The sequence below is a fragment of the Barbus barbus genome, assembly GCF_936440315.1.
Source record: "Barbus barbus genome assembly, chromosome: 5".
NCBI classification, from domain to species: domain Eukaryota; kingdom Metazoa; phylum Chordata; class Actinopteri; order Cypriniformes; family Cyprinidae; genus Barbus; species Barbus barbus.
Window position 1 is genome coordinate 18,519,103 of NC_136733.1, and position 16,254 is coordinate 18,535,356.

Genomic DNA, 16,254 nt, shown 5'->3' on the forward strand with positions numbered 1-16,254 from the left:
TTCTCAGACCACATTGCTAAAACTGCCCGTCCTGCAGATTTGAAGTGAAGTGAAGTGACATACTGCCAAGTATGGTGACCCATACTCAGAATTCGTTTGGAATACTCTGAATAATTTGCTTTATTAAACATCAAGAAGATCAGGCCCTTTCTTTCGGAACATGCTTCACAACTCCTTATTCAAGCTCTTGTTCTGTCCAGGCTGGACTATTGCAATGCTCTCTTGGCCAGTGCTGGGGGTAACGCATTACAAGTAACGCGAGTTACGTAATAATATTACTTTTTTCAGGTAACTAGTAAAGTAACGCATTACTTTTTAATTTACAAGAAAATATCTGAGTTACTTTTTTCCCATTTATTGACTGACAGTGCACTGTCTGTAGTTCTAGACTAAACGTGAATGTGCATTAATTCATCCCACTCGCAAAAAAACTGATTTAGTATTCATCAAAATTAATTAAAACAGTGAAATGCAAACTCAGAATATGACGCAAACCTGCAATAATTAAATGTTAAACAACACAAATGTATCTAATCCCATTTTATTAACCAATGTCTTTGCTGCTGATAAACTACTTTAGATAAACTAACAATTGTGCTTCATTGTTTTTTTTTTTATTGCTGAAGTGTTGAACCCTCTTCTCCTGCGTTCTACTTTACAGACGTGAATTTACTTTTCCTTCAGCCTGAGGTTTATTCATTAAACTGTTTGGTGTGAAAGGGCTTTTACATTTGCTATAATTAGAATTTCTTGTATTAAAAACAATCAAGCCCTACTCATACTTTTGTAACACATTACTTTCCATAAAAAGTAGCTAAGTAACGTAATTAACTTTTTAGGGAGTAACACAATATTGTAATGCATTACTTTTAAAAGTACCTTTCCCCAACACTGCTTGGCAGGTCCTCCAGACAGTTCTATCAAAATTTTACAATTAATCCAGAACGAGGCAGAAAGATTAATTTTTAATGAGCCAAAAGGATGCACGTCGCACCTCTGTTTATCAATTTGCACTGGCTACCAATAGCAGCTTGCATAAAATTCAAGGCATTAATGTTTGCCTACAAAACCACCACTGGCTCTGCACCCTTTTAAATTCATTACTTCAGATAATGTGCGCTCTAGAAGCTTACGTTCTGCAAGTGAACATCGCTTTATTGTGCCATCCCAAAAAGAGGCACACAATCACTTTCACAGACTTTTAATTTAAATGTTTCCTCCTGGTAGAATGACCTGCCCAACTCAATCCAAGCAGCTGAGTTGTTAGTCGTCTTCAAGAATAGACTAAAAACACATCTCTTGCATCTTTATTTGACCCTCTAACTCTAGCTCTCTCTATTCTAATTCTATTCTTAAAAAACAAAAAAACAATAGCTTTTCTAATCTTTTTGTATTCTACTTCTTTTTATTTATTATACAATTAACAAAAGCAAAAAAGGCCTCCAACACTAGCTTGCTCTGTTCTTTTTCTATTCTATCGGTTTTATTTTTATTTATTATACAATTAAAACAAAAAAACCTTAACACAACTGTGTTAAGCTAACTGAAACTTGTTATAGCACTTGCATATCATTGCTCTTTTGTTGATTTTGATTGCTTTGTCCTCATTTGTAATTCGCTTTGGATAAAAGCGTCTGCTAAATGAAGAAATGTAAATGAAATGCAAATGTAACTGAATGAAATGACCTAATTGTTTAAATTTTGATTTATCATTATTTGTTATATATGTATATTGACTAATATACATATAGTATATATATGTATATTGACTAATATACACATACATACACAAATATATGTCACACATTGGATGGAGAGGCAGAGAAAGATGAGGTAGATAGAGCTTCTTTATTCAACAAACTGAAGGAAACCTCAACAGGTAAGTGCAATAACTCAAACTTCTATTAAGCGCAATTAAACTGAGGAATAAATAGTCCTTCTCTTTCTCTCTTTCCAAACAGACGGGACCCAGCAGGTAAGTGAATACACTAACAAAGAGCTTATAACCTCAAGACCAGAGGCCGGGTGTCTGGAATGAGTGATGTTTTATAGGGAGCATGATGAGTAGTACCAGGTGTGGAAGATTCCCTGATAGAGGTCAGGTGTGAGTGATAATGACGGAGTGCAGGTGAGTGGCCAGAGGGATGCTGGGAAATGCAGTGCAGTTCCAAAGGTCACTGTGACACATATATTTGTTATATATGTATATTTGTTATATATGTATCTTACAGAGTGTGTCTATATATATTGTTATATATAGACACACTCTGTTAGTTTAAATCTGTCATCTCTTTAACCTGGTTTACACATAATACACTATCGCATTTGTATTGTTAGGCTGCATTAATTAGGTCAACTGGAACCGGTTAACCTCTACAGCCAGGACACCTACATGAGCCCCAGAGACTGATCCCCAGTGAAGACCCTGTCTCCAAGACGGCCATCGGGACAAGACCACAGGAACCAGATGAGTCCTTTGCATAATCTGATTCTGTTTTAGCCTAGATTTAAACTGCTGATTTTGTCTGGCCAGAGGAGAATGACACTATTTCGACAAACTATTTCCCCATCTAAATACTGTAAAGCTGATATAAAGCCACCCAGCTTTATATCAAGCCGATGTAAAGCTGCTTTGACACAATTTGCATTGTTAAAAGCGCTATACAAATAATATTGATTTGACTTGACTACAGTTTGTGCTTCAGCGCTCATTAGCTCAGAGACAGCGCACAGTTTTGAGAGTCTGGCAGGAGCGTATATGACTACCTTATTTCATACACCAGCCCTCAAACCTGTCTCCGCAATCTCTCTCTGCCAATTTCTGGATGAATCATGAGGAGAGTTAAAAGACGAAACACTTCTTCCTCTTCTCTTTCATAAGAGCTTTCACCATACGACAGGCCATTGCTCTTAAAATGTTCTCTGAATCTGTCACCTCTTCAAGGACCCACATGAAGAATTGCTACATATTATAAACATGATTATAATACTGCTGTGTATTATACACACTACTGCTGTGTCAGAGATTCTGTCAGGTTAAACATTTAAGCCTGTGTCAAGAGATTGTGAAACACTGCCATCTCCTGTAGCTCTGAGACCTATTTAGGCATCATTTAGAGATAGATTTTCACTTCTCAGCCAAGAATTCCCATGGATCAGCAATTATACAGTACTGTCATCTGGACTAGCTACAAAATTGTGAAATGGAAATAACTAACTCTAGTTGAAACAAACAGCTGAAAGAAACCTTGTATTTATGATTAGGAAAAAAGTTGAAATTGGACAATACCAAAATGATCTAACTGAAAACTAATTGGTATTAAATTAAATATGATGATCTTGGGCATCTTTTATAAATCATCACAAATTTTGTATTCTTAAGTTTAAATACATGAATGTCACTGCATTAGATGAGAAAGATATCATGATGATATTTATAGGGCTAAATATATTTTATGTATTGTATGTTGAAGGATTGCACGCTTTTTGCAAGGTACACTTTTCAAGCAACACGTTTAAAGCACCACTTGTTGAAATATAGCGCCGTTGCACTTCAGGTGTCCCGGGTTCAAATTTTGATACGTTTTCTCTTGTTTGGTGGGTGTGTCAAAAATATCAGCCCATTCAGCAGCAACATGTATATAAACCACGTGGTAACAGCTCGCACAATAGGTCCATGTGATTAATGTAACATAAAAATACTATACATATTGCTATTGTATTGTGGAGTGACACTTTCATAAACTTGTCTATGCTCCTCTGATTATATAATGGTAAATATAACAATATCATAACCCAACAACAGTGATCAGCAATAAGCCTAATACTCACAATAAAAATAATAAGGTCATAATAGATCATAACACAGTCTTGAGGTAAGAAGTGGATTATATCCTTCACCTGAAATGTTTGTCTTTTCATCCTGAAATGCGAGGCAAATGTTGGATCACAATAATTTGGATCACACAGTTTCCACAAATCCCTTCACTTGATTGGGATGCTCTCTTTTATTTTGGACAGCAAGGGCAGTCAAATTTAATTTAGGACTGACACGCCCATTATTTTTAAGACTTCTAAATTGGCAAGTTAAGAGCTACTTTGATCCTTAAGATGTTTTGTGAATACGGGCCCAGACCTTTAGTGTGTACAGATATGATGTAGCCTAAGTAGAATTAACTGAAAAATTCAACCGGACAGCTCCAAAAAATTGAGGTAAGACGACAACAACATTTGAATGTACTCATCCAGTAATGGAATCTTGTTTACATTTTTAAACAAAAATCTTGCAGTGCGGCCCATATAGAAGTCTTGTATGAATATGAATTCAGAAGTGCATTATGTTCAAAAATAATGTGCTAATCTAAACCTGATCACTCTGCTAGGACGTGTGAACTTGAGTGACTTCATACAGTAAGCACATCCACTAAAAATCAGCTTGAGATCAGTTGGTTAAAAGAAATATGTAAGAAAATATCTAAAAAATAAATAAATAAAACAAGTCTGTATAATTTCCGTTACCACTTTTTTTTTTTTTTTAGAACATTTGGGCCTTAAATAGGATACAATTCCTGAATACACATTTTCACACATATTGTAAAGAGCATCAATTCTCATTTTTGGCTGAGCAAAATGCTTCAAAATGAAACAAATGGTTAAATAAAATTTCTTGTTGGCCATATAAAAGTCCTTGTGAGGTTTACAGTGAGGTTTTTTTTTAGCTAATGATCCAAAGATTCTAAGTGAAGGTGGTTTATCCACACATATGCCTAATACTCCACTGTCTGCTTTCACGTCTTTCATAGTTATAGCCTGTTTGCAAGTTCCATCCTGTATGTCATGCATCGGAAGCGTAGCTGCCGTGATTGTGTCGTGAAATTCAAAGTTATTCCATCCACAGTATCAACCTTTGAAACAATAGAGAAAACGTCAATGAGCAAATAGGCAGCAGTGTGGTTGTCCGCCAGCGGGTGGCGCTGTTGCACAGATCAGAGTCGCAGCAGTGGATGTTGACTCCCGGCAGCTCCTCCGTGTGGCAGTGTCGTGCTGTTGCGCAGCCACTAGTCAGCATGACTCCCAATGCAACTGCAACAACACAAACAAAACGGTGTTTTAGAGAAACCACATGCTGGGTTACATAGAATCAACTTCAGACGGAATTCACTTGAAGTCATGATACTAATGCATGTCGCAACAGAACTATTTAGTTAGTATATAGTTCTAAAACCTGGAGGAGAAGCAGCATTTCTGATGGGTTCATGGGTTAAGAATTTCCTGTGGGTTTTTAGAATGCCGGGTTTGGATTTATGAGTAGAATTTAATGTCTGTGGTTAACATGAAGAGACTTATGTTTTCTTCTACAACATAATTTACCCACAGTCAAACATGAATTATGAAACGAGAGAGAGAGAAATGTAATTTACTGGGGCTAAGAACTTCATCTGCCAAAAGTGAGTGCACATGATTGATAAACCTTTTGTTAACCAGTCTTATATAGCAATTTATTAGTAATTTATATTTTTTTTAAACACAGTAACTTTCATGTTTGACACATGACTCGTGTAATTTGTTATAGAACAAAACATACAAATAATGATAATCACAGACAGTATTTCACTCAGTCAAAATGAGCGAGTCATTATGGTGTTGTAAAATATAATAATTATTAGTTTAAAACAAACAAATACATAAATAAAATATAGCTGCAAGCAACAATTACCGGGGTTCAAGCAGTTAAGGTGGTGTTGATCCAAAATGAAGAATAGGCTCACAGACACACACACACATACAGACACACTGAAATTAAATGATTAAACTAGTATATTAATAATAAGCATATTTACACACACACACACACACACACATACATAGACATACATGCATACACATTTTGTTGCAGATATAGATATTTGAAACAAGTGATAGGTGACACAAAACTTATTGCAAGTCTTCTGATTTTAAGAGTTTATATGTCATTTTCAGGTTTCTCTGTGATCATAATATGGCAAAATTGTAAAAACTGACATATCTGTATGAACAACGTGTTGAACTTTAATTAAAAGTGATTTTAAATGTTATAACAGTGATTTTATAATATCTGCATAAACCCATTAAAAGTACTGTTTTAGTGTTTAATAAGCCTATTAGTGGTCTTCCGCTGCCATCTAGCGGCTATAAATGGGAATTTATCATACAACACTGTGTTTTAAGCTTTAGAACTATTAAAGTGTTATCTTTTTTTTTGCCCAATCTCTTAAATTTTGCATGCTTGTTTAGAATGAAATTATGCATCATTGAGAGAAGTTGAGGGCTTTGTTTTAGGATTTTAGTTCTTTGGGTACACTATGTAAAGAACATATTATAAAATGACCGTTTTATGGTTGTCCAAATGCAAATGTTCAACATTCTTTTGATAATTATTGACCTAGAGAATCTAGAGAAAAGTACTGCACTGATTTGATTTGATCTGATTTGGTCATTTACTATAGAAATTCTGTGTTTTTGAGGCCTTTTTAACTTTGAAATTTGCATGCTTGTTAACAGTCATCTGACACGTTTTCACCAACTTTCGTAAATTTTAAAGTTTTTGTTTAGGTTTTATGGGCTTATGGTTATGTGGCCACACCCCCCTTTTTAAAATGAGCTAATTATAGCTAACAAAAGGACAATTTCTTTTTTTTTTGATAATTATTGATCTACATAGTCCAGAGATTATTACTGCAGTAGTTTGATCGAGATTGAGCGAAAAACCAGGGACTAGTTTGTAAAAGTAGGTTTTAAACCTATTTCTGAATAATTAATGAACGATTTGATTGACAGCAATGGTTCTAGAGGCAAAGTTGCTCATTATGAGGAGATCTATCAAATGATATGCATATTGTGTGGATATGTAAAACACCACGTGATTACAGAGCCAAAAAACTTAGCGCCAACTAATGTCCGATTTCTTTCAAAATTCTTACAGACCTTTAGGGCCATGAGTCAAACATGCCCACCGAGTTTTGTTTTTCGATCGACCTCCGTTAACCTTGTTTATAGGTGCTTAAATTTGTTTGGCCAATGGTAGCCATGTTTTTTGTGATACACAAATGTCCTCATAGACGCTTGTGCCCCTTCGGACGAAGACACTGCATACCAATTTTCAAGTCGATCAGACCAACGGTTGCCTTTTTTTTTATCTTCTAGTAACTCCAGCCAAGTTTCACATATGATACAGTTACTAATTCCACTAAGGGACTGTTTACATAGAAACAAATCTACCCACAGCAATTATGTCAGTAACACATAACCATAAGTTCATCCACCTACAGTACATCTATAGTCCCACTGGTAAAAGGATAATTAAGACTTCATAGCCTGAATAACACAATTTTGTATAGAGGAATCAGTAAAAGTGCTACAGCAAAAATACAAGCACACGCAGAGCACTACTGTAAACGCACAATTTTGTTCAGAATCAGAACTTTGAATCAGAATTATTGTCAGTCACAATCAACAACATGCCACAAATACTTTAATAGTCTATCTTATTTTGAACCCACAATACACCTTCAACTAAAAGGAGAAGGTCTGGCCATAGACTACAGTAAAACAAGCGGCACTAACACTTGCTCAGGGTTGAGTCATGTGACAGGTCTGTGATGCATGCTGAGCCCTGGAGGCAGGCAGAGCTGGCTCGACTTGTGAAAGTGGATAACTCTGGAGGATTACGGCTGGCCGATGATCCAACAGAGAGAGAAAGAGAAATCCCTGATGATCGCTGTCTAAATGCTCTTATCAGCCTTATCATTTTGACTGTGTCTGTCTGCCACCTATCTGGAGGAATGTCTGTTTGAGAGTCTGGCTTTTTTCTGTCAATGCTATTTAGGTCAAAAATGTAGTCAGGATTTCAGGTTACAAAATATTTCGCTCATACAGTGATACTGGGAAAAGTTGTGCTGGATGCCTCAAGCATACTCACAGTCTCAGTGTTAGTGATGAGAGCTTTCACACCACTGCTTCACAAAGCTTCAAAACATTTACGAATCGTTTGTTTCGAGTCAGTGGCTCTGAACTTGATTTCAGAAAATGAGGCTTAATCACATTGTTCCGAATCATGTTTTTGAAAGATTTTGAAATTCCAAGGGTTTGGCGCTGATTGGGAACCGCCGTCTTTACACGGCTGAATTAAGGCTCCTCTGTGCATGCTCAAAAGGCCAGACCAAATTATGCCTGCTCAGACCCACCTCAGCCCTTAGTGTCAAAGTATTAGGGGTGTAATGGTTCAAATTATTCACGGTTTGGTTTGTATCACGGTTATAGAGTCACAGTTTCATTACAGTTCGGTATGTTCTATTTTAAGGAAAAAAAGGGCTTTACTGTGAAATGACTGGTCATACTTGAGCATACGTCACTCGCATTGAACAAAATCTACAAAGAGTGACTGGTTCGTCCACGTTTTTTTTTGTTCATCGTTGTAGTTGTAATGTAGTGGTTCCCAAACCTGTCCTGCATCTTTTGAATGTCTCCCTTAACTAAACACACCTGATTCCACTCATCAGCTCGTTGGTAGAGACTGCAAGAACTAAATTGGATGTGTCTGATTAGGGAGACATACAAAATGTGCAGGGCAGGGGGTCCTCCAGGACAGGTTTGGGACCCACTGTTGTAATGTATTGGGAAGCCAGAATGCATATCCATCGACAGAAACAAACATTAGCCGAACTCTGTTTTACTTGTTATTTTTAAAACTGCAATCTGTAAATTTTGCCTCTTCGTCGCCATCTCTGTTTGAAAACCCGGAATTGCAGCTCTGAGCGGAATTATCTTCCTTGCGTGGGGTTGTGCTCCGGCCCAGCTCTGGCGCAGATGAATCTAATGTTTTGAGGAGTATGTGTATCAGTCTGTCAGTCACCGCATCGGTGTGGAGATATGGTCCTGTGGATACTGTACTTAGGAATCACAGATTCTAGCCTACGTCTTGGAATATATGACCCAAATAAGTCACGTTTGTTCTGACCAACTGAGGAAAAAATCATTACACTAAATCGCGCTACCAATGGTAATTAAATCTAATGATCGGTTAGCTCATATCACATCAAACCGTGCAAATTATTATTATTGTTGTGCTTTATTCTCAAATTATTAATGTTAACAACATTAGCATTCCGTGACTATGAGTATTGTGTGTATTAGCGTGTAGATTTAAGTTTCTGTACAGTCTAATCTAATTATCATGCCATTCGAAATTCATTTTAAGAAATTCTTCTAACCCAAAAAGCAAACTTTGCTCCCTTCGAACTGGTTGTCTTTAAAATACAAATCTTGCGTAATCCCAGGCTATCTGTTATCAGAAGCACATTTAAAACTGGAATATAATTTAATTTCATTCACGTGTGTTTCATAAACACATAATCCGTTCTGGATTACAATCCACCATCAAAACGATACATTTTGTTATTCCAGCTGCTGTGAGAAAAGGCTATAAATGATCCGCCACCTGCAGGATCCTCACATGCTATAGCCTAGTAGCCGGGATAACTTCTTTATGTTTACAGATGTGACATAATGACGCAGTGCCATGCTCGAATTTCCCGCGAAAACCTACCAGTACCACTTAAATTAGAAAACATTATTATAAACTAACCGTTGTGAATCGGCCTAAAGTAAGGTGATAGTTTTGAACACTGGCTGGTTAGGCCTATGTACTTGCTCAAATATTGATTTTGGATCATTTTTAACCCAAAAAAGTGACGGACTGCAGCTTTAACAAACTATGTTAAAGATGTTGTCAGATTTAAGTTTAAGTGGTGCGACTGCATGCCGAACCATGGGGGGAGAACGGAATGGTTCGATTTTTTTTCGGAAGTCGTGGCCTAATGGTTAGAGAGTCGGACTCGTAATCGAAAGGTTGCGGGTTCGAGTCCCCGGCCGGCAGGGATTGTAGGTGGGGGGAGTGAATGTACAGCGCTCTCTCCACCCTCAATACCACGACTGAGGTGCCCTTGAGCAAGGCACCGAACCCCCAACTGCTCCCCGGGCGCCGCAGCATGGCTGCCCACTGCTCCGGGTGTGCGTGTGTGCGTGTGTGCGTGTGTGTGTGTGTGTGTATGTGCATTTTGTTCACTACTCACTGCTGTGTGTGTGCACTTGGATGGGTTAAACGCAGAGCACCAATTTCGAGTATGGGTCACCATACTTGACAATACGTCACGACTTTACTTTACTTTTTAGCAAGAACTGTTACACCCCTACAAAGTATGTAGTTGTAATTGCTGTGTAAATCCCATTTCTGAGAAGCATTATACAAGACACCTAAATGCCACTTCAGAAGTGTTTCTGTGCCACCTTTGGAGTGTAAATTTGCCATTAATGTATTACATAAAGTCAAAAACCAAGTAGGATTTTTAGGAATTGGTGATTCATTACCTTCAGACAAGCTTATGCAGTAGGTGTTGGTTTTTAAGGCTGATTAGGAGATGAAGGTGTTGGAAGTACAGGTTAAAGCAGGTTAATTAGGCGGGGGGCAGGGAACACTGTAATCTCTAACTTCAGTCGGTCTTTTCTCAGGAGCGATCATCTGCCTCTAATGCTCCTTACGCTGCCAAAGTGTGATGACAATTACACGCAGGGAGTCTCATGAAGAGGATTAAGGTGTCGCCCCTGGACCTCTGTTGCTCAAAGGATTTCAGAAATCCTCTGAAATAAATTTGATGAACCAAAAACTATCATTATGCATTATTCTCCACAGTGATTAATGCTCATGTAATGACAATCTCAGCCACAGGAAGCCAAGCAGGCATTTCTGATTGTTGATATATTAGTGGTTGCTCGTGGGTGGTTGTAGTCGAGGGCATTCTTACCACTTTGGGTTCTGATGCAGAAGCGATGCTTGAAGCCCTTGTGGGAGTGGGAGCAGGTGATGACTTCAGGGCTGGAACAGCCTACGTCCACATACCTCTGGTTATGCACGATGTTACAGGCGTAGCATTGCAGCCCGTCAGCTATAAAGCATAAAGCAGATCTTTGTTTGCAACCGAGTTATAGAGAATAATAAAAAACAAGGGCAAAAGCGGCCAACTGTTTTCAGAAATTTGGAACAGTATCTTCTTTCACTATCAGTTTCTCAATGATTTCACCCTCTGTGGCTCCAGATCAAGCAGGGATGAGGTTATAGTGACTGAGATTGAATTTAGCCCCAAGGTTTTAAGTCACTCAGCCATGTGAGCAGAACCCTGCTGTTGATACACATGGGTTTAGCAGCACAGTGCCTCTAGCTACACCATGGCAGGTGGTTGTTAGGCTAATGTACTGCTCCTCTATGGTTAATGTTGTGCGTGAAGGCCAGTACATAACACATTATTAATGAAACACCTCAAAAAAGTGTAAATCATTTACATCAACAAGGAAAAGCGTTTTCTTGCATGCATTATTGATGCCCCACTAATCTTCTGAATGATTTGCAGTGACATGCGATCTGTATCTGGCATCATGCTTTGAGACTATCCAGTAGAAATCTGCATGATGTGTGTACAGTTTCTGACAGGCTATTGGCTTTTTCTCATGTATGGTAATTTATCATTTCTGGTAATGTGATCTCAGTGTTCTTTTTAAATGGCAAAGTTCATCTGGTGGCAGTGGTTTGCTTTACATAACCCCCTCACTGGAATCTGTTCAGACAGAAATGTTGTATTTGCATGTAAGATTAGATCTAAATGAGGCTAGTGAGCTTTAGGAGGCAACACTGCAAGCAAACAAAGATATTTGAATGCATTACTGTCATATGGCTCAGATACATTTGGCACCGGTAATTATACCTCAAATTGTCAAATACAAAAAGTGTGTTTGTTAGAATTGAATTTTGTAATACAGTGATGAATGTTGCATGGAGTTCATTTGTGGATTGTTGACAAGAACAAGTGCATCCAAATCTTTGGTATATAAAACAAAAACTTTGTAAATACACAATTTGAGCAAAGGTTATTACATAGAGAAAATACAAACACTGTTCAAAGTCTACACTGCAAAATAGGAAAAGAAAATCAATAATTCTGCCTTGTTTCCTAGTAAAACTATCCAAATATCCTGATGATAGAATACATTTTCTTGAAAAACAACATTGCATAAAATATTATGATTTGCTTTCAAAGAATATATCTTGAATTATGCTTATTTTAATTTTTTTTTGCTAAATAGATTTTCCCATTGTCTTTAACCAAGTCTAACAAATCAATGGGCAAAAATAAATAAAGTTAATTCAAGATATATTTTTTGTAAATTTAACACGAGTTTCTCAAGGTAATGTAGTTCATTGCAATAATGTTTTAAGACAAAATGTTAGTTTATAAGATTGTGTATACACACACACACACACATATTGCAACTATATTACAATTTTCAATCTGTATTTTGTTTTGTTTTCTTCGATGAGACTGACTCAATTCAGTACAAACATACACACACCTACCTTGTGACATGAGAAGTGTCAGCAATGCCAAGAAGTAATACAGTCCAAATTTGTGCAGCAGGCAGTTCTGGAGAGTCATGGGTGCAGCTGGAGGAAAAGTCACCCGGGCAGATCAATGAAGGGCTGGTAATCCTCCTGGGAGAAGAGCTCTCTGCCTCTTTCAGCATGAGCCACCACTCTCAAACAAAACACACTCACACTGATACTCCAAAGGAAAAGAGGAGGGGCCTCATATCAAAAAGAAGTATCAATAATGAGCCATTAAGAATAGACCACATGTGTTACATCAAAATAAAGTACAGTCATTTGTCCCTCATTTCTCCCATCCTTCCTAAGCCCTAGAGAGGGAGTCTTGAGTCCCTGGCAGACGCGCACAGTCTGCCTGAGACCCTCTGCTGGATCAGAGGTAATTTGCTCATTGATAATCCCAAAGCCCCAGATAAACACTTTCACGCCCAGCTTCTCACTGTGACAGAAGAGTCAGTCTCGATGCTCTTATGTGTGTGCTATTAGTGTGTCTGAGTCCTCAGGCCATATTGCATTTAATGAAAATTTAAGAAGCAAATCCTCACTCGGGAAGTGATGTTTAATGAAGGAGTGGGTGGGTTTTTGGAACAAACACAGACACAAATCAAAAGCGCTTGCTGTGCTTTGAAGGGTCCAATCAGTTTCAGAAGTGATTAGATGGTAACCCGAAATGCTTTCATATGCAGTCATTAATGCTGGATCTCTCTCTCTCTCTCTCTCTCTCTCTCTCTCGCTTTCTCTCTCTCTCTCTCTCTCTCTCTCTCTTTCTCTCTTCTTCTGCCACGCTTCTTGATCTTTCTCCTAGAGTTTCTCTTCGTAACACTGGCTGTCAAGATCAAGAGGTGTCTGGCATGTGTGACGTGTAGCAGGTCTAACTGGGGAAGTGGTAAGGATGTCATCAATATTCATATGAATTAACACATTGCGGTTAAAGGAGATGTATGTGAGCGCATTAGATCCATTTTTCCAACCCACATTCATGTAGTATTCATTTTTTTTCTATTAAAAAACCATGACACCATGACACCTCCAGCAACCTCCAGCAACCCCTCTCTCCCCCACACCTACAATTCAAATCAGCGAAGATGATATGCGCCAGGTCTTCAGGAAGAACAAAAGAAGGAAAGCACTTGGTCCAGACGGTGTGTCACCAGCCTGTCTAAAAATCTGTGCTGATCAGCTGGCCCCCATCTTCACACAGATCTTCAACAGATCACTGGAGCTGTGCGAAGTCCCCTCATGCTTCAAACGCTCCACTATGTGAGGATCCTGTTTGTGGACTTCAGCTCTGCTTTTAACACCATCATCACGGACACCCTTCAAAATAAACTAACAGCTCTCCGTCCCCACCTCCGTCTGCCAGTGGATCAACAGCTTCCTGACAGACAGGCAGCAGTTAGTAAAGCTTGGCAAATTCACATCCAGCACCCATACGATCAGCACTGGAGCTCCTCAGGGCTGCGTTCTCTCCCCATTGCTCTTCTCCCTCTACACCAACGACTGCACATCTAAAGACCCCTCTGTCAAGCTCCTGAAGTTCACAGATGACACCACACTGATCGGCCTCATCCAGGACGGTGATGAGTCTGCTTACAGACAGGAGGTTAAGGAGCTGGCTGTCTGGTGCAGTCTCAACAACCTGGAGCTTAACGGAGGGTAGTCTGGACTGCTAAGCGAATCATTGGTACAACCCTCCCCACTCTCCAAGAACTGTACTCATCCAGAGTGAGAAAAAGGGCTGGTAAAATCACTCTAGACCCCTCACATCCAGCACACAACCTCTTTGAACTGTTACCGTCTGGCCGACGCTACAGATCTGCTCTAGAGCCCTGTGCACCAGAACGACCAGACACAGAAACAGTTTCTTCCCTCAGGCAATACATCTCATGAACACTCAACAATAAACGTGGAACACACAACTAATACATTATCCATTCACCACACTCACTTATTTTATTTTTATTTTTCTCATTTCTAATTTGCACATACTTGACCTGTATATACATAGTTGTTTATATTATATATTGTGTTTTTTTTTTTTTTTTGCTGCTTTGTACATTGGTTATTGGCTATTTCTTGTTATTTTGTTTTTATTACCTGTGTCCTGTCCTGTTACTGTCTTTCTGTTGCACTGTGGAGCTTCTGTCACTACTACAAATTCCTTGTATGTGTAAACATACTTGGCCAATAAAGCTCATTCTGATTCTGATTCTGATGACTGTAATTTTAATTGGTTTAATAGTAAGTTCCCTTACTCTACAGGCTGAAAAACTAATAGATTTAACAGGATATTTCATGTAATTTTACAGTAAAAGTGTGTTCTTTAGGTGACTGTCGGTATAGTATAAAGTTAAACAAAACTTACTGGCCCAAGTCAAAGACTCAAAAATCTCTATATCCTGGGGGCTTACCAAACAAGCCTGGCTTATTTCAGTTAGTCTGACTTATTTTGAACCAAATCAATTGACAATAAGTCAGACTAACTGAAATAAACCTGGCTTATTTGGTAAACTTGTTTTATGAAACAGGCCCCTGGTCTCTATATAAGGCCCAAGTGTTATTTATTGGCCTGTTTTGCTTTGTCAGAAGTCAGAAATTGTAAATCCAATTACTTTTAAAAGCTAAAGCTAACCTCTTCTCAGCAGTTCACTTTGTATAATAACATTTCTTTGTTTCTTTTTTTAATCCTAAAACCTTCTGTTAATTTCCAGGCAGAAAATATGAATATGAAATGAAATATGATGAAATATGAAAGAAAAATTTCTCAGACAACTGGATCCTGCTGTTGCTTAGAATGAAAATATTATTTTACTGAGTAATTTTTTTTTATGTTAATTATTATCTTACACTATTAAAAGCCATAATAAGTACTATATAAATCCTTATTAAAAAAATGTACAGTAACACTTTAGATTAGGGAGCACACGTTCACTGTTAACTAAGAGTTTCTTACTAAAGTGCCTCGCTAACATTTTTAGTTTTTGCTTTAAAATATGGTTTAGTTTTAGTTTTTAAATAATATCAAAATATAATTAACATGGAAAAAAAAAAGATATAAAAGAATATTTCCATTCTAAGCAACATGCATTCAAAATCTGGGATTCAAAACCTAACCTGTTTTTTTAAGACACTTTTTTTGGATCAAATTAGTGACAATGATCATGGAAACTCATCCCGCACCGTTTGTGGTACATGAATGATAACTCATATTGCATGGCTTTGTTGATGAAGGGTGTAGCTACTTTAAATTTTAAAAGTAACTTTTTGAGCTCCCACTCGGGCCATATACATATAGAAACCATTCAAACATCCTAGCAAACCACATAGCCTGACAGTAACCAGGTTTCCATCCAAGGATTTTTTTGCGAAAAAATATTTAGCACTTTAAAATATTTACAATATAGCTGATGGAAATGCCAATTATCGATTAAATTTCTCATGTGTCGACAAAATCTTTTTCCGTTTAACTTTAGCGCATAAATTCGATATCGATACTTCAAATGTCGCAAAAATTTGTTTGGAAACAATTTTTGTTGAGAAAAGGGGCTTTAACGCAAATAAATGTGATGTCACATGACAGAATTAGCCTATAGGCAGCGTCCGTGTTCATGGTGTTGCTCACGTTAAAGCAGCGTTTCCCTGTAGTTCAAAAGCGCATTAAATCATATTCATATTATTAAATTGTATCTAAAATTATTTTATACATGGTAAGAAAAAGACAAGTTACCTCTCAAACACACTTATCTTAATTTGATGTTAGTAGGCTAGCCTAGTTTACATGATTA

At 37.8% G+C, this 16,254-nt stretch overlaps 2 protein-coding genes across 3 annotated transcripts in view; one reads left to right on the plus strand and one right to left on the minus strand.

Moving 5' to 3' along the window:
* LOC306870239 (mucosa-associated lymphoid tissue lymphoma translocation protein 1-like) overlaps positions 1-16,254 on the plus strand; it is a 1,002,100-nt gene that overhangs the window by 71,146 nt on the left and 914,700 nt on the right. The window lies entirely within an intron of this gene.
* On the minus strand, positions 3,973-12,822 carry LOC306869538 (uncharacterized protein). The gene is made up of 3 exons (XM_079416291.1): positions 12,443-12,822; positions 10,839-10,979; positions 3,973-5,082 (listed from the first exon to the last, which is right to left on the minus strand). Exons 1-3 carry the CDS (start codon positions 12,519-12,521, stop codon positions 4,883-4,885), a joined length of 420 nt encoding a protein of 139 aa, XP_079272417.1. The 5' UTR covers positions 12,522-12,822; the 3' UTR covers positions 3,973-4,882.